Genomic DNA, 23,229 nt, shown 5'->3' on the forward strand with positions numbered 1-23,229 from the left:
CACCTGAATCACTTGGCTCTTGTGGCATTATCTAATAAGGAAAAAAGACACACTCAGAGCTTTCAGAAGCACAGACCAGAGTTTTTTGTTTTTTATTGCATCAGAATATATTATAATCCATCTGCTTATTTACATTTTCTTTAGTGTTTGTATAATATTTTACAAATATTCCAAGCTCATCACAAGAAACATCTCTCAAACACTCACACTCCAGGATTTGATCAAGCCAATTATAGTAGTTATTTTTGTTTGCTTGCTTATTTATTTCAGGTTTTGCAGCTTTCAGTGGCGCTTCAGTAGCAGCACGAGTTCTTATCTCAATGAACCACACAAATTCCAAGAACTGGTTTTATCTTGTCAGCCTGAAGCAGAAGAAAAAAATGCAACTAAAGTGAAAACCAGATGACGAGTCATGTGACTTTACATACTTTTTCTACTAACAAATATCACGTTTGTTTGTCAGTATAGCATCAGTTCCTCACACGCGGACAGTACAGGTGATATGTGAAGTATAGACCTGCCTTTATTCTGGTTTTAACTTCGATCAGTCAATACATAATCTGACCTCTGCATAAAAACACAGCACTGTCCATGAGGTCAACTTTTATATTTAAAGAAAAGAAATCTGTGAAATTCATTGCAATTGAAGCTCGGAATGAGATATCTTAGCAACAAATGGTTCTGAATAACTCGATGCGATGCTGCAATCCAGTAAACTTGACTCATGATTTAAGTTGAATTCATTAACCTGTAGAAAACAGACAGACTGATCTAATCATGGTTAACCAGGAACATAGTATCAGTGTTTAAATCATCGGCTTCATTTTGACCGAATACAATTATGTGAATGAAAATCCAGCTTTACATGGAATCATATTGTTATCATCACCACAAAAAGAATAGGTCTTAAATCATGGGCTCCATATTTTTTTATAATCCAGTCACTATACTGTATTTGAGCTTTATTTTTAATTGTACTTAGTCTAACTGGAAATTTTGATATGTTAGAGGTAATTAAGAATGTCAAGTTTTCACTTCAACTGTAAAAATAAAAAATAAAATAGAACATTAATGAATCATCTGCACTGAACTATACTTTTTATTAATCTCTGTCTCTCTTCCACAGCATGTCTTTATCCTGTCTTCCTTCTCTCACCCCAACCAATCACAGCAGATGGCCCCGCCCCTCCCTGAGCCTGGTTCTGCTGGAGGTTTCTTCCTGTTAAAAGGGAGTTTTTCCTTCTCACTGTCGCCAAACTGCTTGCTCATAGGGGGTCATATGATTGTTGGGCTTTTCTCTGTATCTACTGTACAATATAAAGCGCCTTGAGGCAACTGTTGATGTGATTTGGCGCTGTATAAATAAAATTGAATTGAAGAGAAAATAAGCTACAGACACCTGCTCTGTTAAGGCAAATCATAGGCAGTTCATATAGTTATTTTTATGTTTTCAAAGAGTATATAATATATATGCATGTAATGCCGAGTTAACTGTTATGGGTGTTTAATTATAGTGCATAAGTGAAAAAAAAACTTGTGTCTTTCATATACACATATCCAGCTGTGTAAAACAAACAGCCCTGTGAACGTATCATTTTGAAAAGTACAGACATGTTAATGCTGCTAGAAAAGTTTGCTGGAGAATAATGGAAATACACGCTAACGCATGAAGATGCTATATGTTCATTCATTTATAGCCATGCATAACACTGCACAAGGAGGCAAGCCACTCAGAGAATGGAATGAAAAGCGAACGCATGGGAAAAAATGAAAACTGGGACACTAGACCAGGGACTTCTGGGTTTGTTTCTCACAAGGACAGGAAATAATGCTGAACTCTGAACTGTGTCTCTTAAACTTTCTGTTTTAACACAGCTGTGAGTCCCAGGGCTCGAAGCACACAAGAAAGTATAAAGCTGAATAAATACAGATTAGCCCCATTTTAAGGCTACATCATTGAGAGCTAAGTGAGATCAAATTTGTCTATAGCTTATATTGTAGCTTGCTAAACAAGCATATAACTTTGTGCTCCATTCTCTTGTTCAAAGATGGCCAAAACACCAATATTGTGGTTTCTGTCAGTAGTACGGAAAGTTGTATATTAACATTTCACATCCTGTTGTTCTCCCTGCTTTATGAGAGTGTTTTAGGCTTTTCTTCATGAAGTGAGGGAGGTTCTATACATTCAAAGATCAATTATATGATAATGTAGTCTGATAGCTATAGCAGCTTCAAACAAATTAAAACTTGTGTGGTTATCAGTGCTCAGCCTCATCAGTTATTTTAGTGACTAAATGAGTAAAGTGTCGTTACACAAAAATGGAACTAAATTTCTAAACAACTAAAAGCAGACAATAAGTCTTCTTCTGGCCTCTGGAATATATAAGTAGCTAAGTATGCTTCTGTAGTTGAAGCATATAATGACCTTGTTACTATTAATATTCATTAAATTAGACAATATATAGACATAAAAGTAAAGTTATAAATAAATAAAGAATGAATAATATCACCCTGGTTTTACTCTGACACGTGGCCTTTCTTCATATAACCATGTTCAAGTTTCACAGCTACGATCAACTGTACAATCAAATATTGCAAACAGAGTGCATGCATCAATAGAGATCCAGTCTATTCACTTTTATTTTATATCATGTAAAATGTTACAAGTTGCAGTTTAGCATTCCCAATATTTTGAAAATGTACACCTTTACATTATTTTTATTTTTAAGTTTACTTGGAAGTTGCCTGCAGGTTGACAGCTTCTTGGGAAGAAAGTGCAGCTTAGTCGTCCAAACGACCAGCTGACAGTTTGCTGCTCTGCTTTCCAATATTGTTTTTGCATCAGTTTAATGTTGAAAATAACATGTTTGATTTATGCATTTATTTACTTATGCATTCATATTTAAACGACAGAAAACTGAGCCATGGTGTGGGGTTAAAGAGGTTTGTATTTGCCAATGAAAGTGTCTAGCACCATCATAAAAGGCAAAGGTTCTTGAACAAAGTAACAGTGTGCAAGTCCTTATCGGGGCACTACTACTGACAGGGCACATACAGAAGAGTGTATATCATAAATGTTCTGCTGTCAAGGTAAAGTTCTTTGTTGTGCTGTCACCTACTCTCCTATGAATGACAGTTAGCAGTAATTTAGCACAAATATTAATTTGGAGGAAAGAAAATGGAATAATAGGACTGTTTGAACCAGCTTGCAACATTTGCACCTTTATATAGCATAGCATCAAACACAATTACAACTTAATGGAGAGCCAGCACATTAATAAATCTCCAGCTGCCCATGGAGTCATTATGGCTCCACTTTGCTTCACAATCTAATGGATGTGTTGTAAAGAATTACTGTTTCAACCATCAGCTAGACCATCTTACATCTCAACAGCCCGCTGATCCACAGGTCATACTACAGCCATTAGTAAAAGGATATCACTTTATGTAAAAGTGATGGGCTCTGCTATCACCTCAGCTATAGCTAGCTTAGTGCTCATGTCCATGCACTAAATGTGAAAGAAATAACCTTCAAGTACATATCTTCTGCAGTTCAGCCAATAAACACACTTTTTTAATTCAAAGACGAAGCAAACCTAAGTTTCTGTAACACCGGGTGTTCAACATAAAATTACACCTGCAATACACAGGAACCATTCATTCAGGATCTAGTGTGGTCACTAGTGTTTTTAGGCCCATCATGATTAGATTTGCCAGCCATCGTATGAATATGCTCATCTTTGACTCGAGTTATTTAACAAACAACCATTTTGTGTTCATTTCTGTGTGGTATGAAATCTTGAAAGACAGTGAACACCATCTGTTCATGTTGAATATAAAAGCAAACTTAAAAATCACACAATTCAACACTCCTCAGGAGTTTCGTTAGCATGCTAAAGTCTGCTAATTACCCCTGAAGTCAAAGTACAGCTGAGGCTAATAGGAACATGATTTCTTTTAGCAGCTGTGGAATTAAAACCTACGGAGCCCCACAAGGGACAAAAAAATGACAATGAACTTTTGTGAGATCCAGAGTTACTTTTGCGAGATCTCGCAAAATAGGCCGCATCCTTCGCAGGTCGCATTTGAAGGCCGAGTCGGTGTATCCTTCGTGGTCCAAACTATCCCAGAATTCATAGCGCACCCCAGCCACTTCCAGTTTCCAACAATGGTGGCAGCTACTTAGTTTTAATATTACTCTTTCTGGGTCTCAAAATAAACTAAACTAAGATATTTTGAGGCAAGAATGTAGCTGTGTAAACTTCAAACATCTGCTCGGTTTATCAAGACATCACATATTTGCAAAAGCGCTCCGACGTTTTCGAAGACATCTGTTACCCACCGGCTTGAACCTGACTGCTAGGTCGAGGCTTACTAGAGCCGGGGGGAGGACCATACTCCCGGCACACTGTGCCTCGACCTCACGGTCAGCTTCGAGCTGGCGACCTCTGAAGGATGCGGCCTATTTCGCGAGATCTCGCAAAAGTTCATCTCCATTTTTTTTCTCCAATGTCCTCTGTGGGGCTCTGTAATAAACCAGCATGTGGGAAAGAATAATAATTTTGACGTGATCGTGGAGCTAGACAAAAAGTTATTGAGATGCATCTCGAGAAAAACTTGATGAAATGTCAAAAAATGTCAATGCAATCATTCTAAAAGATACCGAAATTTCATTCAAGATCACCAGAGGTATTGAGATTCATTCAGAATGAATGTCTGTAAAAAATTGACTCAATGACTGATCCATCCAATTTATATCTAAACAACTTTGTTGAAAAACACTTTGAGAGTTTTGAGGTAAAACTGGATGTTCTATGTCATCTTTTGTGAGATAAACAAAAGAACAAGGATCACTAAACATCAGTTTCATCGGGAAATTTGAAGTAATGTCAGTGGTTGATAAGGTAACATCACCTATAGTTGTGTTATTTTCTTGTAATCCTGTTTCAGCCACTTTAATTTCTCTTTACATTTCTTCACTATGAGGTGAGTATTTTTTTTAGAAAAACTAAATTGCATCTTTGCTGTCAGTTCTCTTCTTTCTGATTTGGTCCATTTTTAGGGCTCATGTTAAAACTGTTGTTTGTATGGTAATATTTTGCCAGATCTACATTCATGTGATTGACCAAACTGTATCTGGACAAATCACTGTATGTTTGCTTCACTTATGTCCTACTCTTACACACAGCCCAAAAACAGATCTAATAACTTGAATTTTTAGCTACGCAGTAAAAAGTTCCTCCATCGGTTCCCAGAACTTTGACAAAGCTCCGGCTGTGAGAAAGTGTGTAGAGCTTAGAGGATTCCCATCATTTGGGGATATTTGGTACTGAAGTGCTTAGTATGGACCAAAGTGTGAACTGAAGAGTGGTTATCCATTATATAAAGACAATTTGAAATTTGTGTGGATGGCTTTTCAATCAAGCATCCAGTCCAGTCCCCCTACAGTGTAACCAGTTAATAATTAAAAATATGCTCATGGTTATTTTATAAGAATGCCTTATTCTACTCAGTGGTGGCAACAGTCACTTTCTTTAGATCAGCACTGGACACTTAACTTTTCACCACTTTGTGACTTCAGCTGTCAGTCCTTTTCCATCTTCAGCTCCACTTCTTCCTCCATTAACTGTGCTCCTTCCACCTGCATCACCTTGCAGTCTCTAATATCTTCCATTTCCATCATGTCCTCCTTCTCTTGACTCAAAGACGGGATAACCTCTACACCAGAAGTTTTTCCGCTCTGGCTCTCAGGTTGTGTAGCACCTGGTACAAAATCTTCTCCTTCAGCTGATCTGATAACCCTCTTGTCTGTTTCAGCTCCAAGTTCATAATCGTCTTCTTTCTGGTCGTTAGTGGTTGACTTCTCTTCTTCCACCATTGTGACAACAGAGAACTCCCTCTGGCTGTCAGGACTGGCTTTAACAATGGTCACACTACTTATTCTGCCACCTTGAGGTGAGGAGGGAGACAGGCTAGAAGGTGACAAAGGTAAACTGCTTGATCTGTCTTTAAAAAGTTGTTCAGGTGAAGATGAAAGGGCAGAGCTTTTAGACTCCCCTGCTGCAACTGGTGACAGTTTATTTTTTTTTAGAATTCCAGGTCTCTTAAATTCTAATTTTTCTTCAGCTTTGGGCATTGTGGTGCCTTCAAGCTCTCTCTCCGGAGCCCGGGCTTGTGATGGACTATAAGTTTGTCTAAAGGATGAATAGGAAACAGGTGATTGGCTAGACATTTCTTGGTGAAGTGGGAGTTTCGGGCTTGGTGTGAGGACACGAGGAAGTTCTCCTTTTACAGCTTCTGGTGGCATATTTTTTGAGCCAACTTTGGGACTTGCTGCCCCTGCTAGGGGGGATGTAGGAGTTTTTAATGAAGAAACTGAAGATGGCGTCTTGATTGGGAAGGAAGATGAAGGGGATGAATCTAGGGTTAAACCTGGTTCCATATCTGAACCAGAGCTTAGGTCTTGAATAAGCTGAGAACCTGTCCTGGAACAGGCGTCAAGCTGACCAGTATGAGTGACAGAAGTGAAACCTGGAATTGATGTGGGCATAGGTACAATGGGTGTAGATGTCTGCAGTGGACCAAACTCATATGCCTCTTCAGGTTTTATCCACTGACCCTCAACATTTACTCCCTTCTCAGATGGAATAGGAAGAGAACTTGGGGCAGAAACAACTGTACTCCCGGATGAAGACTGGATCTTTTTACAAGGTTCAGGATTGAGCAGAGTTTTAATCTGGGAAGAAGGAGAATTAAGAGAACTTGATGTTTTGTTCTCCTGTTGTAGCTCAGTCTCAAGTATGGAATCAGATTTAGTGCCATGCTGAAGATCAACTTTAATGTTCTTAACAGGCACGGGCTCTTCCAGCACTACAGGTTGCTGCTGAACAGCAAATTTAACCCCTCCAATATCTTTGCCCGTCTCCTCCCCTACCTTCATACCTACAGGGTCACTGCCCCGCCTTAGCCCAAATATAGTCACGCTCTTTTTTCTTCTTCCCACATTTGCAGATACTCCACTGGCACTTTCTGAAGGTCGGCGGACTTCCTTAAACATGCTTCTCAGGTTGTATCCGCCATCTTTCCTATCATCGCTGTCTTGGGATTGGTCCAGCTGGTCCCCTGAAATGGCCAATGGACTTGGCCCACCATGAGACTTTTTATCAGTGTGTGTCACTCGGAACCTGAAAGGATTTCAATAAATTAATTATAAATCCTCTTATTTGTCACTACTTTATCTCTGTGTCTGTCCAGTTCTTCATTATTACCTGCCAACAGAGAAGACAGTCTGTTCCCCAGGTCGTTGCTTGGCACGTAGGGTTCTGCTTTGTCTGCGGCCTTTTTTAGATTTAATCTGGGCACAGAGGTGGCAGGAGTTGTGGTCGGTGCCTGAGTGAACTGTGTGGAGATGGGGAGGAATACCACCAATGGACTCCTTACGCAACCTGGCCATTAACATGAGCAAAGTTTTGAAATTAGATTAAATACCTTTCTACCTTAAATAGATCAGAATGTTTTATCCAGCTCAATCCCCTCAGTGCCTTGATTTTACAAGAAACCTGAAGCTACCTTACAGTCTCTGGCTCTAAGATGTTAATGTCCAAATCAACCCCATATTTTGGAAAATGGGGAAAAAAGTGAAGTCCTAGAACATTTAGATCACACTTAGGCTACGTCCACACGTACCCGGGTATTTTTGAAAACGAAAACGGAAAATCTCCGTTTGCAAAAATACCCGTGTACGTGTGGACGTAGCCTTAGATTATTAGAGTCTCAGTGACGTTCACATAGGCAGATTCTTGAAGAATGCCCAGATCATCCTTATGACTGGGTCATAAAATGTGATAAAATGTGTAATTCTTTAACGGTTAATGCAATAATTGTTAGAGGTCATATAAAAAAGTAAAGATTACCATGTAGTGTAACATAGCTTTAGCTGAATAAGCATACCTGGGGTCATGACGTACGCAGACTTTATGGTTTCCCAACATCTCATTGAAGGCTTCCATATTTGCTAGAGGACACAAATAAAAGAAGTAAATAGTAAATTAACAGGAATACAACTTCTACTGTTAGGTCCTGGGTCCGTGATCCAGTTTTATGTATCTGGACATTTTTGTTCCGGTTTATTTAATGCTCTAAAATGTAGTTTATGTTCCTGGCTTTGGTTCTTATTGTTGCGTTTCTGCCTTGTGTAGTATTTGCATCTGTTTGTCTTGTAGTTTTAAGGTTTCTGTTTCTATGCATGTTACATGTCACCCTTGTCATTTTACTCCCAGTCCTAGTGTCACATTCACATGTTTCTGCGTCTTGGTGTTAGGTCCAGTTCCTGTTCCTGTCTCGTCAACCTGATTAGTGTCAGCTCTGTTCCCACCTGAAGCCTGTTCCCTCATTACCCATCCCATGACATTATGAAGGAACTGCCCACTCCCACCCATGAAATAGCCTTTAAGTCAATAGTCCAGTTACTTTTGGTCCCTTTAAAAAGAGCGAGGCACACGTCGAGGAGCTGAAACTCCTAAACCGGGGGTGCATCCCTACTCCAACACAGCTGAATCATATGGTTGGATTACCTCTTCAGCATGCCATCAAGTCTGACAAAGGCCTGATAACAAGCCAATCAAACGAGCCATTTGATTCAGGTGTGTTGGAACAAGGATGCATCTAAAAGCTGCAGGACAGTAGCTCTCGAGGACTGAAGTTGGACACCCCTGTCCTAAACCCTTCATCCAATTTGAATGTGGATACCCTTAAATGAAAGTTGAGAGTCTACATCAGGGGTCTTGAGGGCCGGTGTCCTGCAGCTTTTAGCTCTCACCCTGGGTCAGCACACCTGTATCAAATGAATAGTTCATTACCAGGCCTCTGGAGAACTTCAGACCCCTGGTCTACACATCATTTCCATGACCATTATATAACTATAATTGGAATATGTTATAGGTTTAGAATTTCCAAATTCCAACAAGAAATTAAAAAAATATTGAGAAAATATTGGTGGGTTGTCACCTTCATTTTGTATGATACATTTAAGGATCTGCTCCACCGTGTCCTGGTTCTCTTCATCCTCATCTGAAACACAGTAAAACAAACACATTCATCTTCTAGCTGATAAATTCCTTTTATTTTGTTCTTAAAACATAAGAGAGTGAAAGTCAAGATATGGGCCTGAATGCAGGACCTGGCAGGAGGTGGCAAGCAGACCAGCCAACCATCTCTGGAGCTCCACTATTCAGGTTTACTCTGCTGGCATTTGTCTGTACCAGGACAGCCACAAGGTAATGGGGCTATTTACTCAAAGCTGGGGATCTGGTGTGTGCCTATGAGAGCATGTCCACACACCAGTGGGCGTGGGTGCGGAACAAGTGGTGGTGGTCCGATTTCTAAAGTGTGCCGTAGTTCAGTCTGGAAGGTGCTCAGCTGATGTGTGTCATCAAAAGAAGACACTTCAGTGATTCTTAATGGCAGAAAGGCCATGTACTGTCAGGGAGAGACTCACCTACTCACTTCTGCTTTTCACAGTGCTGCAAGCAGCAATGCTAGCTGGCACTGTAAGCTAGAGGCACGTGATTCACATCACTTCAGTTTTATTTGCACACCGCTTATTGCAGTATAACGCAGGGAGTGTTCAAGGTCAGCTGATCCAGACCCAAAACGGAAAGCTTTAAGACTAATCTTAACATTTTTGTCAGAAGAGGGACCTGAAAGTTGAAGGCTCTGCCTCCCATCCTACTTTTTACCACAAGTAAAGTGCGCTCTAACGAGGTACTATGCTACACTGAGGTCTTTAAGATAACATGGAATTCATCCCAGAGGAAATGAAGGGAAGCCAGTAAAACTGCTCTCTTTCTAGTCCCTGTCTGCTCCCACTGCAGCATTTGGATCAACTGAAGGATTTTCTGGGAGTTTTTAGGTAATAATAATTATGATGAATTACAGTAGTCAAACTACAAGTAACAAATGCAAGTGGTAAATGAACTGGTTGTTATACAGCGCTTTTCTATGCTTAACTGCTTTCTATCTAACATTCACACACATACTTCGATGGATCCATCGGCGAGCAACTTGTGTTCAGTATCTTGCCCAAGGATACTTGGCACACAGACTCGAGCAGCCAGGGATCAAACCGCCAACTTTCCGATTAGCGGATGGTCTGCTCTACTATCTGTTAAGCTACACGACTGGCATCTCAGCTTCACGCTAAGACCGAATGTTTCTCATTTTAAATTTACTGTCATGGGTCTGTGACTCAGTGTTTTGCGTTTGTTGATTAATTTATATTCTTCGATTATTGTTATTCAGGGTTTTGGATATTCCTTAAGTTGGCCTGTGTATAATCTCAGTCTCTGGGTTTTTCTCTCTGCCTGTTTCATGTTTCCTGTTTTATTTTGGGTCGAGTACAATAACCTCAGTTTTATCTGAATTAAGAAGCAGGAAATTAGAGGTCATCCAGGTCTTTGTCTCTTTGGTGTGTGTTATCTGAAGCTGGGTATCATCTGCATAGCAGTGAAAATGTCTGCTATGGTTTCTAATAGCAATGGGAACTATTTAGAATTCAACTTATTTTAATTATGTAGCGCAAACTCAAAACAACAGTTGCATCAGTGCGCTTCATATTGCACGGTAAAGACCCTACAACAATACAAAGAAAGAGAAAACCCAACAACCCAAACAGTGGGAAGGAAAAACACCCGTTTAACAGGAAGAAACTTCCAGCAGAACCAGGCTCAGGGAGGGGCATCTATCTGCCACGACTGGTTGGGGTGGAGAGGAAGAAGAGACAAGAGATTAATGATAACAAATGACTACATGCAGAGAGGTGTATAAACACATTGTGGGTGGAAAAGGTGAATGAAAATCAAAATTTCCACAGAACCCTGTGGAACTTTATAATTCCAGCCTTATTGTGTTATGAAGACTCCCCGATTCCGTGAACCAACTGGAGTCTATTAGATAGTTATGTAATAGACTAGCTACTAACCAAACCACTGCAGTGCCTTAATATGTGCAGCACATACTATAATATCTGTAATAAAATATTGTGCTGGGGTCTAGCGCAGAGATGAGTCCCCCGCAGAGATCATAAGATCATCTGTAACCTTCACTAAAGCCGTTCCTGTGCTGTGAATTTGAAACCTGACTGAAAGTCTTCAAATGAACCTCTGCAGATGATCTGTTAGCTGGTTTACAACTACTCTTTCAAGAATCTTCTAGATAAAAGGAAGGTTGGAGATATGCCTACATTTAGCGAAGACAGCTGCGTCAAGCGATGGCTGTTTAAGTAACAGTTTAACTACTGCCAGCCTAAAGTCCTGTGGTACGTGTCGGTATTTGGTTCATTTATTAAGGAAAAGATTTTTGGAGGTTAACCCTGAACAACTGGAGCAAAAAATGTAAATAAATATCAATAGTATTGAAAGCAGCTGCAGGTAGTGATACATCTGCGAGATGGTTATGAATGATCTTTTCTTTAACAATTAAAACATTCATGAAGGGAAAGCTTTGCTCAACAGAGCTCTGACTTTCAGCCTGGCTACAATCACTGATTACCAGTAAGATGTTCTAGTTTTACAAAGTATTTCTCCAGGCTAAATGATGATCTTTGAAATTAGCGAGACGCTATTTCCTCTCCAGCTTACGAGTCATCTGCTTTAACGTGCACATCTGTGACATGACAAGCACACGAGCACAGCCACTACGATAGATGTGTTAGCAAGCTAACAATAGCCCACTGTTTGTCATTGTTGTGGTTAAATAAATGAATGCAGCTTTAATCCTCTATTTATGTTACTAACAGACACTGTCACAAACAACAAAATGTTTCTGTTCGCTCTGTATTATTGTAGAGTCTTTATCTTACAATATAAAGCACCTTAATGCAACTGTTGCTGTGATTTCTTGCTATACAAATAAAATTGGATCATATACATTACTCATAGTACTCTAATAGTAATCTATTACAAATATATATGTAATTGTCACATGCACAATAATGCCAGTATGGCTAACTTAAACCTTATTTTACTTTCTGTCTTCCTTGATTAGCCTTTTCTCTCCAACCCACCATCTGCATTTTCTCCTAGCTTCTCCTCCTCCTCCTCATCCCCCACGTCTGTTCGACAGTGATAGCCCTTCTTCTTCAAGAGGTGGCAGATTAGGAAGCCCAGCAGTCCCGTAAGAAAGAAAAGGAAGACCACCAGAAACATTATGTAGGGTGGAGGCGTCCCTGCCCCCATGGCTTCTAATTCAGTCATAATGTGGCTTCAACCTGAAACAAAACAGAATCCATGTCATCCTTGAACTCCACTGTTGGGACAGTAATGATCTAAGCAGGAACATTTTTTCAGAGGCTGCAACATTAACATCAATATTAGGTTAAGAGGATAGAGAGACTCCTCTAGAGGAAGTGGACGTGAAACAGAGCAGGAAGAAATGTGTGTCATACTACGTGCATGCCTCATCTGTATTAGTTAATGCAAATGCCACACACACATCTACTGTTGTCTTATTATAGGCAGTTAGGCTGTGAAGGGTTGTTTTCTAACCTTTAGCATGACTACGCTTTAACAGGGTGTATGAGTTGTGAAAGTTACGTACGTGTTTTCTATCATAAACTAATTATTATTTAGTTGAAAGTTTTGTCATGGTCCTCCTGTGCGTCTCCACCATCTCTCTTTGTCTCTGCGTCTGATATTGTGCTTGTTGCTCTGTGTGTGGGTGTTTTTACCAGCCTCACAGAGGCGGGATCCTCCTGGAAGCTCCGCCCTCTGCACCTGAATCAATCAAGCACCTGTGGCTCAGCTGGCACTCAGCTGTTTGCTACTTAAGCTGGGACCTGACCTTCAGTCTTTGCCTGAGTGTTGTCTAACTGTAGTCGTCTGCACTGTGTCTCTCTGCAAGGCTCTGTTTCAGTTTACTGGCTAAAGAGTTTAATGCGTCTCTTCCTGTGGCAGGACGGCCCAGTGGAGTTTGGAGAAAGTGTTTGTTGCTTGGCGGATTCTCGAGAGACTCAGAGGATCGGGAACTCGGATTCACCGACCTTCCTTCCAGGGAATTTTGTACAAATAGGACGTTTGAACTGAGAACTTCAAAAAGACTTTGTATAGAGTACTGTCTGCACCAACACTGTAAATAATCTCAGTCCTGCATTTGAGTCTGGCCAGACAAACCGTGACAAATGTACCTTTATTTAAAACACCTGTTTGTCTAATTCAGAATAGTCTCAAGAATTATATATGTATCTTACATTAAACCTAATAATTATTCTATTAACACCAGTAATTGTAACACTCATATAATCTTTTTAGTGGTATTTTGGATTATATTACAGATTGCGTGAAGTTTTTTTAAACATACCAACAGAAAGCCATGGAGGCAGACATGATTAACAAAAAGATCCAAAGATGTATTTTGGATTGCATTAACCCCACAAACACAAAATCCAACTAAGCCCACAAAGGGAATCCAAAATCTCCTGGAAATAGGAGTAAGAACAGGAATCATGAGGGAAAGCAAGCAGGCTGATGACACAACAAATCCCACACACGTGTTCATGTAGTTCCTGAAAAAATTCCAAATCATTGACATTTTCTTATGGTTAAAAAAAAGCTTATGTGTAGTAGATCTTAGACAAACACAGATCTGGAAAAAGGTGTCACCTGCAAACGTCTCAACCACTCAATCTTTTTCCTTCTCATTGTTTACCATACTCGTCTTATTCTTCATTTACTTTGCTTTGGTTATTGTAAAGTCTCTTAGGCTCTGCCCAGGCAACAGTTTCACCTACAAATACACATTATAGGTTCAGAACTCAGCTTTTTGTCTGTTAAGCAACAAATATTCCTGTAACAAATATTTCTTACCAGGTTCACTGCCTGCGTGGACACATCGGAACTTGTGAAAGTCTGCGATGTTACTAAAAAACAAGCTACTAAAAGAAACCAATAACAACAAAGCAAAAACGCTGTTCAGATTTAGCCGATAAACATTGTTTCCAATGAGTGTGGTGGATAAGAAACTATCATACAGCGTGTGCCCCTCCAGTCTGGCTTCCCTTTAGCCCCACCTTTTCTGTCTATCTCCAGAGAAGAGATGGGGGCGCAGGGCAACCACGTCCTTTTTATTCACAAAAAGAAATGTTACAAAATCTTTTACAAGTAAAGCTTTATGCCTGTAGTACAACTTGTGCTTTAATGTAGTGATACTACAAACTGTATCATAGAGAAAGGTTAGAGTCATGTATTTGTAGTATTACTGTGTATATGTACATTTTACATAACGTGATTATGAATAACATACTTGCATACATGTACTGTATGGTGTAACATATGACTGCTTATCAGTTTGGCCCTCCAGCTGGCTTATCAGCATCCAGTTACGCCCTTGCATGCATGCACGCGCACACACACACACACACATGCACACACACACACACACATGCACACACACACATGCACACACACACACATGCACACACACACACATGCACACACACACGCGCGCACACACACACACATGCACACACACACACATGCACACACACACACACACACACGCACACACACACATACTGTATTAGCACTTGTTCCCTTTGAAAGTGTTTTTAAGCAGTGATAACAAATATCATTAGGATCATATTCAAAATAGAAAATCTTTGTGAATTGAATAGTTATGTGGCAATTATTCAAAATGTAAAGTTCACAGAGGAGGCAAAAATACACATCTTTACTTGAGTAGAAGTACAGATACCTGTGTTAAAAAATACTATGGTAAAATTTTTTTAAAAAGTACTGATTCAACTTTTTTACTCAAGTAAAAGTGAAAAAGTACTGTCTCTGAATGTACTCAAAGTAAAAAGCAGCTCTTTGAAGGATATTTCTACCAGCTACTTTTGTGGAAATCTCCTGGAACCTTGTGATATATTAATATAATAAACAAAATAATATTAATATATAACTTTATTTGTGTAGCTCAGTTCAAAAACACAGATATACAAAGTGCTTGACAGTTTAAATAAAAGCCACATGTTCCAACACAGAGACATGTGAACAGACAGGGTTACACATTCACTTTAACATTGGGTGGGATCGCCAGTAACAATTAGAAGACCTGATCAGAGACGTCACTGCAGTGATAAGGTTTCAGGAGTTCTGATATATAAGCAGGGTCCTGTTTATGAAGAGCTTCATATGGTAAAAGAGGGGGATTGTAAAGCTGATTCTATGCAGGACTCAGAGATGTGAAAAGCCAGCTATGATAATCATGGCAAAGGAAAGTGAAGGTGTTTACTAAAGGTTTCAGATGCCCGAATGACAGGAAAGATTTGCTTTGCAATGTTTCTGAGGTGGAGAAAGCCAGACTGGGTGAGCTTAGAAATCTCAGATTCAAAATTCAGTATTGGTGAAACATGATAACAAGGTTCTTAGCAAATGTTTTGATGTCGCTGGAAAGGGGGGCAATGTACTGACTGACCTCGTTAGAGAAAGCGTCGAACACGAGAACATCAGCTTTACTGACACTGAGATGGAGCAGAGGGAGGGGTTCGCTGAGGTATGAGAAGCTGCTGAGAAAAGTAAAGCTGTGTGTCGTCTACATAGCAAAGGTAAGAGTGTTAAGTGAATAGCCTGAGGGTTATATCCATCTCCCCCTCTCTCTCTGCAGATAAGTCAAGCAGGACTAAAATAAATGTTCATCTTCATCCAAGCAAATAGGTCATTTTTACTGAAGCTGTTTCCGTGGTGTGGCTTTGTCTGCAACCAGATTGGAGTTTACCAAACATACTGTTTACCTCAACTAGCTGAAGGAGCTAATGAGCCAAAATCCGTAAGGAAAATCAGACTCAGACAACAGAACTGAATGAGAGACCTGGGTTGAAAGGGCACCGACCTGAACAATGACCTGATCCTATCGATCTTCCCAGTAAAGTCTTTGCAGTCATTAGAAGCTGTGCGTGGAAGGCCACAAACTGAGGAGTGTGGATTGTGTTTATCACCACTGATCAAACTAAAAAAATGAGATGTTGTTGGTTCTTTAATGAGCTGAGTGTGGTTAGGAACTCCCTCATGTGGAAGTTAGAAAGAGTTATAACTGCAGACACACTTCAGAGGCAGAAGCTTACACAGCACAGTCATTAGATTATTATTAAAAATGGTCAATATGAGACATTTCCATCTGCTTTTTTTATTGATAAGCATCATGATTTTAAAAAAGGACACTTATTTGTACTTGTTGCAGAGACTGGGCCTCCCTTTGGATTCTGCTTTTTAATTCATTACCTGCGCTCTGACTGTTAAATGCCACCAGGATTGCAGCTGAAAGAATATTAACTAAAACTGTCTTAAATATTTAATTATAGTCCTGCAGGATGTTGTCCTACTGATAGAGTCGGACAAAATCTGTTAAGTACTTTTCTCTGACTTTCCTTCCTTGAATACTCATGCAGTGCTTTTAATACTAGACTTTTGTGCAGTACTGTTCTTCTTGCACACACTAATGTCTTGTCTGCAGCAGCCATGTTGCATTCAGACTGTGTTATGAACTTCTCCATATTTTATCATGTATAATTTTCCCTTCCTGTGCTATCAGTACACTTATTCATAGTTATAAAAGGTCAGAGGGGAAACCGCATGCTAACTTAGCGAGCTGATAAGCAGCTTTGCTCTTTCTAATTCCCAGATAATTGAAAGATAAAGAATTTAATAAACAAAAAATGCAAAACAAACAACACCGTATTCATTTTGTAACCTTTTGACCTTTTTATTTTTATAAGTTACATTCTTGGCGTGAGCGTTTCGAGTGCATACTACCAGAACTGTCATCAGGGATGATTTGCCTTTGCTGTATTTAACATTTGATTTAATACTGTATTTAACTGAAAGACTTACTCCTCAGTGTTGCACTTCTCTGTCTACAGGCTGTATTCTCAGAGATTTTCTTCCCTCTTCCTCCTACTTTCCAGTCCCAGCCTCTCTTCCTTTCCTTTTTATGGAATTCTGTTTAACGTCTGTTTTTCAGAGTGAATACTCCAGGGGCTAAAGGGAACCCCAAGAGGAGTAATGTCTCATAGTTTGTTTGCTTTTCTAACTGAACTGTTCGTTCATTTGGCTGTTGTTCTCATGTAGAAGAACGTGCACTAGAGATGCATTTTTATAGCAGTCTACGATGAAGCATTTACACACAAAACTAGAAACGGATTGGAAATACTTGTGCACTCACTCTGAAATCTTGGGGGGAGACATATTTAGCCTCACTTGGTTTTCTGCAGACAGCTAGACCTTCACCTGCTCCCAGTTATATTGTTGCAGCCTTGATTGCCACGGCTTCAGTGCTGACTCACTCGTCACATGGCCTTCGTGGATGACAGACGCCTATTCGGTTGTTTTTTCTGAAGTTTCGACGACTTTTTCTCTATGAAATGTTTTGTGAGGAATTTTTCATAATCAGAGTGGAGCATCTGAGCACAGAGGAAATTAGCTTGTAAATTTAGGATTTCACATTATGCTCATTTTGGAGTATAATCGACATCTCAAAGGACTCGAATATCCAACTTGTAAATGCAACACCCAGCATTTCATCTAACTTCACAGTAAAAACACTTTCTGTCATATACAAAAGCAAATGTCATTCCAAAGACATTCAGCGAGCGCCTCCTACCCAACTCCCACTGAATCAGCTGATTTTTTTTAATGATAACTTAAACATATCTGATGCAGCCATGAAAATGATTTGCCCTTTTCTTGTATGAAACCTTGTACATAGCTAGCTACATACTTTCATCATTTTTAATCTCTCATAACTTCTTAAGTAGAAGACTTACACATCATAAAGCCAATCTCTCTTTTGGCTTTAGCAAGAACGAGCACTCAAAGGACATTTTTAAAAACCCAATAAAACACATTACAAATGCTGTAATAGTTTTGATCAGCCGTCTATACCACATGGTGATATGACCCTTTAAATATACAGAAAAAGACTATTCAATTTTCCTCAAATAAACGATCGAAAACAGATCCTGTCAGGATTCACACGGACAAAACCAGACACAAATCCATCCAGGATCACAAAAGCAGTTTTGCTGTGATACATCTCATAAGAATGATGCTCAAGGTCAGTCATGGAAAACAGGCCTTCATTTCTGGCACTTGCAGTGGATGCAACGTTTGTTTCCCCGTAGATTTAAACAGAGCTTAAATTTGTTTGAAAACCTTGTATACCCGTCTCCTGTACGTAGACGTTACAAGGGATCAAAACTTCAGTCAAAAGAACACAGTTGTAAGGCCCTGTAACTAGGATCATTTTAATGGATAAGTGGAATGGAAATTGCACAATAATGTTACGTTATTGTACAAAAACCCATCAGGTGAAACTCTCAGAATGACGGAGACACATTATCACACTAACAGTCTCCTCTCTCTCGCGCTCCCATCTTAAAGAACCAAAGAGCTCAGAGAAGCAGAGAGATGACTCAGCATCCTCATGACCTCAATAGTATCTCTTCCCTGTTTGTTTCACGATATGCTTGCAACGCTGCCTTACGTCAAAGAACGCTGACATCAAGATCTATAACAATTTGCATGTGCTACATCAGAGAGGGAGGAGAACGTTCTAGACCACTCTGTTGGTAGTTTAATATTAACTTTATTCTATTTCTATAATTAGCTTTTAAAATGTCCATGGATATGAAAACTGAGTGGCAAGGACTCATTTTACACAGTAAAACTCCCAACGTGTTTAAACTGGTTAACATGAAAGTACTGCTAGTGATAATACAACTGGTCAGATGGGAACACGTTTACATCATTCTTGCTTCTCCATGATGTCTTTTATTGTCTGCATTTAACAGTGTTATTACCTGAGATAACTCTGGTCCCACCGTACATATTTAGATGAACTTCTTTCTAACTGGACCAGGCTTTAAGTCACTGCAGCACTAGCTGCACTTTTCAGCCATAGATGTTATCTCAGTCTTTTATATACAGTCTTTGTTTCCAATATTTTCACACTTTCGAGTATAAAGGGATGATGGAACACTGTGTTGCATGAGCCCGTGCATAATTCGCCCTGAAGTCCACATATTTTCCTCTTGAGCTTGTGAAAATATAATAACTTTGCCTTGTGGCATGAAATAGCAGCTGATGTTAAACTGTCGCCACAAAGTAGCGAACATGGTCAGCAGTACTTAATGTGGTTGCAGCATTAAGACCATGACAAACAAAACACTATTCCACATATCATTACGATGAGCAACGAGTACTCGGCAGGTTAGGCAGTGGGTCCATGCTGTTGCCCCCCATCTGCAATCTCAACAGAAACTGCAATAGCCAATGAGCAGTCATACCTGCCCCCCTTCATCACATCGGTTTGGTTTGGTTTTTCTAAACCAAGACAACAATATGAACACACTCATCTCTAGGCATTTCCTAGTTAGTTAGTTAGCTAGGACTAATTAGGCAATACTTAGCTGTATATAGTTAGACAACAAAGCCCATTAGTTTTGGCTGGAAGCATGCACTTAGTATTGTTAGGTATTTTAGCACCATGGGAGCATTTACTGGATATTGTTTTATAGTGACATTATGCAGGAAAACTCTGTCATTCAATAAGGCCCCTTTGTTTTAGTTATTTTTCTCTTTGACCCAAGAATTGATGTGTGAGAATCACAGGCTGGTACAAGGTTGAAATACCACAGAGATCACTCCCTCAGCTACATTAGTTTCTTAATCTTTTAGATGCCTGTTGAAGGCCAAATGGTTTGTTTCAGATTTCACTAATGTAAGAACTCTTCGTTTTGTGCCTTGAAAATATGTCGCTGAGATAATCACAATTGTAGCTGAACTAATAAACTACACAAAGGATGCTTCTTCACCCAAGGGCAGGAAGACGCTGCCTTATCTTGGTCTGTACTGGTTTAAACTGATAATCTGCTGTCTCATGAATTTTACCCTCTATATAAACTGTTGTACTTGTGAATAAAGTTGAGTCACTTTGGGAAGACAATCTAAAGCAGTCTCTGTTTTCTTGTTCTCCCAAGCTGCTCCCGAGCTCGTACTAACACGCTGAATGGCATGCTTGAATATTACTTGAGAATATATTTGACTGTGTTACAGACTAAGGGACATTCTCTGCTGATAGGTGAAAGTACATTCTCTTTTTTTTTTTTTTTTCTAAATGACATCAGAAACAGCAGTATGCGACATTACGTGATGGCAGAGCTTCAGTTCATCCTTTGTCATTTTTTTTTTTTTTTTTTTTAATAAATAGGACAGGGGGAATGAATGAGAGAAAGAGGGGGAGAGAAAGAAAGAAAACCAAAGGGGAGAAGAGACGGTGAGAAGGGGGGGGGAAGAGAGAGAAAAAAAAAAAAAAGAACTCCTGGGTCACCTGTATGGAGAAAAAAAACAAAAAACAAACAAACAAAAAAAACAAACAGAGGAGACAGCAAACAACAAAGAGCAACATAATAATAGAGAAAACAAAGCACCATCACAATAAACTAGCTAGTCATAGATATCAATATTTACTAAATAATAAACGATATTGTGCAGCACGCAAGATAGACAGCGCACAGTGTGCTTTGAGGCAGCAGCCAAGAAAGCTTTAGTCCGCGTCTGTGAATACCCATGTGTGCATACCTGTGTGGATCAGCATGCTTGCATTCCAAAGGTTTCTCCATGTAATGATCTGCTAGGGAGTGTGGGGGGGCCACAGCCCCGTCCTCCAGGGTGTGAAGCGGGTATGGAGGAGATCAAAACTCCAGACATCCAGAGGCCCCCAGAACACAAGAGACCATGGAAGACCAACAGAGGGGCAGCCGCGCCACTGTCCCAGTAAGAGCTGAGGAGAGTCCCAGATGAGGGCTCGCCCAGCAGCCGCGGAGCAGAAGTCAGGGGGAGTTGCAGTGACGTGCCCGTGAGCTCCGCCGGCAGCCAGCTGCGCCTGAGTGACCGAGCCCCAGGCCGAGAGGCCGGGGGCACCCCACCTCCAAAGGGGCCCGAGCAAGCCCCAGGCCCCAGGCCCCGACAAGCGGCCGCCAAGGAGTGAGCCGGTGTGTACCCGGACGCCCACCCCCAGACACAAAGAACCACCAACACACCGACACCTGAGGGAGTCCGCCACCGGCAGGGGAAGTGGTGGTGGGTGGAGATAGGCCTCCAAACCTTGGAGGGCCTGAGGTGTCCCCAGAGAGGTGGCGTCTGATACCCAACCTGACATATAGACACAGACATACAGGCACACACAGATACAAACATCCATTCCCACCCTCATGCTCTCAGGTGAAGGGACATTCTCTGCTGATAGACGTCCACGCCTCGGAGGAAGTCGATCCACGGATTAGGCCTTGGAAACCGTTTCCTTCAAGTATCATCATACTGCCATCATAATAAGCTGTAACAACACTGTAAACTAGTAGCACAATTTCAAGTGTTTATGTTCATCTTAACCACAGACTGTACGTAAAGGTTGGACACAGCCCAATGCATTTGGTTAGTATTTTATGACCAGCTGCCATCTTGGTACACTATATTGCCAAAAGTATTCACTCATTCATCCAAATGCTCATTCCTTCCATTGCCACATGTGTATAAAATCAAGCACCCAGGCATGCAGACTGCAGACTGGGTCCCTGTCAGGGACTAAGACTGCATAGAGCCGCTGAACCCAAGCCTTACATCACCAAACACAATGCAAAGTGTGGATGCAGTGGTGTAAAGCACGCTGCCACTGACTCTAGAGCAGTGGAAACACGTCCTCTGAAGTGACAAATCACGCTTCTTGCTGGAGTGAATGAGACAAAAAACTAACCTGGAGAGTGTTTGTTTATGTCACTGGGGATGTTTGAACTGATTTTTTTATTCATTCATGTGGTTATTTATTCTTTGGACCTTCTGTTGTTTTTATATTTTCATTTCACACCCAGTTATGAACAGCACATGGCAGTCATTTCTTTAAGTGGCTGAAATCATTCATATAGTTCTGTATATACAGCTTGAATCATATCAGCATGAGTGCAATCTGATAAATATTTGACCAGCTTCCTGTGGGGGGGCTGCGAGGAGAGGAAAACCATTCCAGGGAGGAGGGATTTTTATTATTATTCTGGGCCAGAAAATCATTAATCGTATCTTAAGGTCATTAAAGACCCGCTGGAGCTTACCTCTTAGCATCAAACACACCGACTTGCTTTTAGCACCGATGATAGATTACGACATCGCTCTCTGATTGTAGAGTGATCCAAGAGAATCACCAAACATAATTGGGAAATGTTAAACTTTTATACGTTTTTTTTAAACCCTGCAAATATTTCATTGAATCAAAGACAACTGCCTTCTCAATCGGGTCACACGGGATCCATATTCCCGTTTCCGAAATGTACTGGCAGCCTGAGAATCGTCCCTGTTTTGTGAAGATTTCTAAAGTAAATGTAACACTAAGATTGGACGAATTAGTGAATCAACGTCAGCCGAATTCACAAGTGCTGCCCATATATTCCTAAAATGCCGAGCACTCTATTTTATTCGATAAATGTGCCGTCTGAAACGGCACAAAACTTTAAATCCTGGCGATTCGTAATAGAGTTTGGCGCGTAATTTTTCTTAGCCTCGAAAGGCTACAGTACTGCGTGTTTCGGGTCTGTGGTCTATGCCATCATCTACCATAGCGCTGATTCACTCCATTATTCAGCTCACCTGGTCAACAGCAGCAAAAGCCCACCAGCATCCTCGTCACTGTGCTCACATTCCGATACCTGAGAGGACAGCGGTCCCCCACACCCAGCGTGAGAACGTCTCCTGAAGGTTAAATACGAGGCAGTACCACAACACAGACACACCTAGCTCGGATCCTCACCTTCAGCCAGGCAGGCTGGGACACAGCCTGGTCCTCTCACACTCAGTGTACCTGCCGGTTTTGATAACGTCCCATACTGCAGCCTTCTCTCCGTGTCCTCTGGCCCGAAGGGGACGATGAGGTTTGCTGTCAGCTGAGGAGAGCAGGATGACAGGAAGCTCGGAGGCATGTGTGCTCCATAGGCAGCTAGTGCTGCAACTTTGAATTTAACCTTTGTGTCTCCACACAGTCAGCTAAGCTGCAGGCTGACTCTTTATGTTTCTCTTTCTGCTCGTTTAAAGATGTTGTCAGGTGGGGACATGAATATTTGATTTTTCAAAGCCATTTTTCTGATAGACGTTTATTATAGACGTGACTGTTAAAAGAATAAACTAAAAAAAAGTCGCA

General features: G+C 40.6%; 1 protein-coding gene across 5 annotated transcripts; it reads right to left on the minus strand.

Moving 5' to 3' along the window:
- Nucleotides 1–40: 40 nt before the first annotated feature.
- On the minus strand, nucleotides 41–23,132 carry rell2 (RELT like 2). 5 transcript variants are annotated; one of them, XM_082552802.1, is made up of 7 exons: nucleotides 22,843–23,132; nucleotides 22,683–22,741; nucleotides 12,062–12,265; nucleotides 9,007–9,069; nucleotides 7,951–8,014; nucleotides 7,269–7,445; nucleotides 41–7,184 (listed from the first exon to the last, which is right to left on the minus strand). In XM_082552802.1, the coding sequence occupies exons 3-7, from the start codon at nucleotides 12,249–12,251 to the stop codon at nucleotides 5,585–5,587; spliced, it is 2,094 nt and encodes a 697-aa protein (XP_082408928.1). In that variant the 5' UTR covers nucleotides 12,252–12,265; nucleotides 22,683–22,741; nucleotides 22,843–23,132; the 3' UTR covers nucleotides 41–5,584. The 5 variants fall into 5 exon arrangements, with proteins under 5 accessions (XP_082408928.1, XP_082408927.1, XP_082408930.1 ...); XM_082552801.1 differs by having other exon boundaries at nucleotides 22,683–23,132; XM_082552804.1 differs by lacking the exons at nucleotides 22,683–22,741; nucleotides 22,843–23,132 and adding an exon at nucleotides 13,860–13,925.
- Nucleotides 23,133–23,229: the final 97 nt, after the last annotated feature.

This window comes from Aulonocara stuartgranti (assembly GCF_965226115.1).
Source record: "Aulonocara stuartgranti genome assembly, chromosome: 2".
NCBI lineage: Eukaryota > Metazoa > Chordata > Actinopteri > Cichliformes > Cichlidae > Aulonocara > Aulonocara stuartgranti.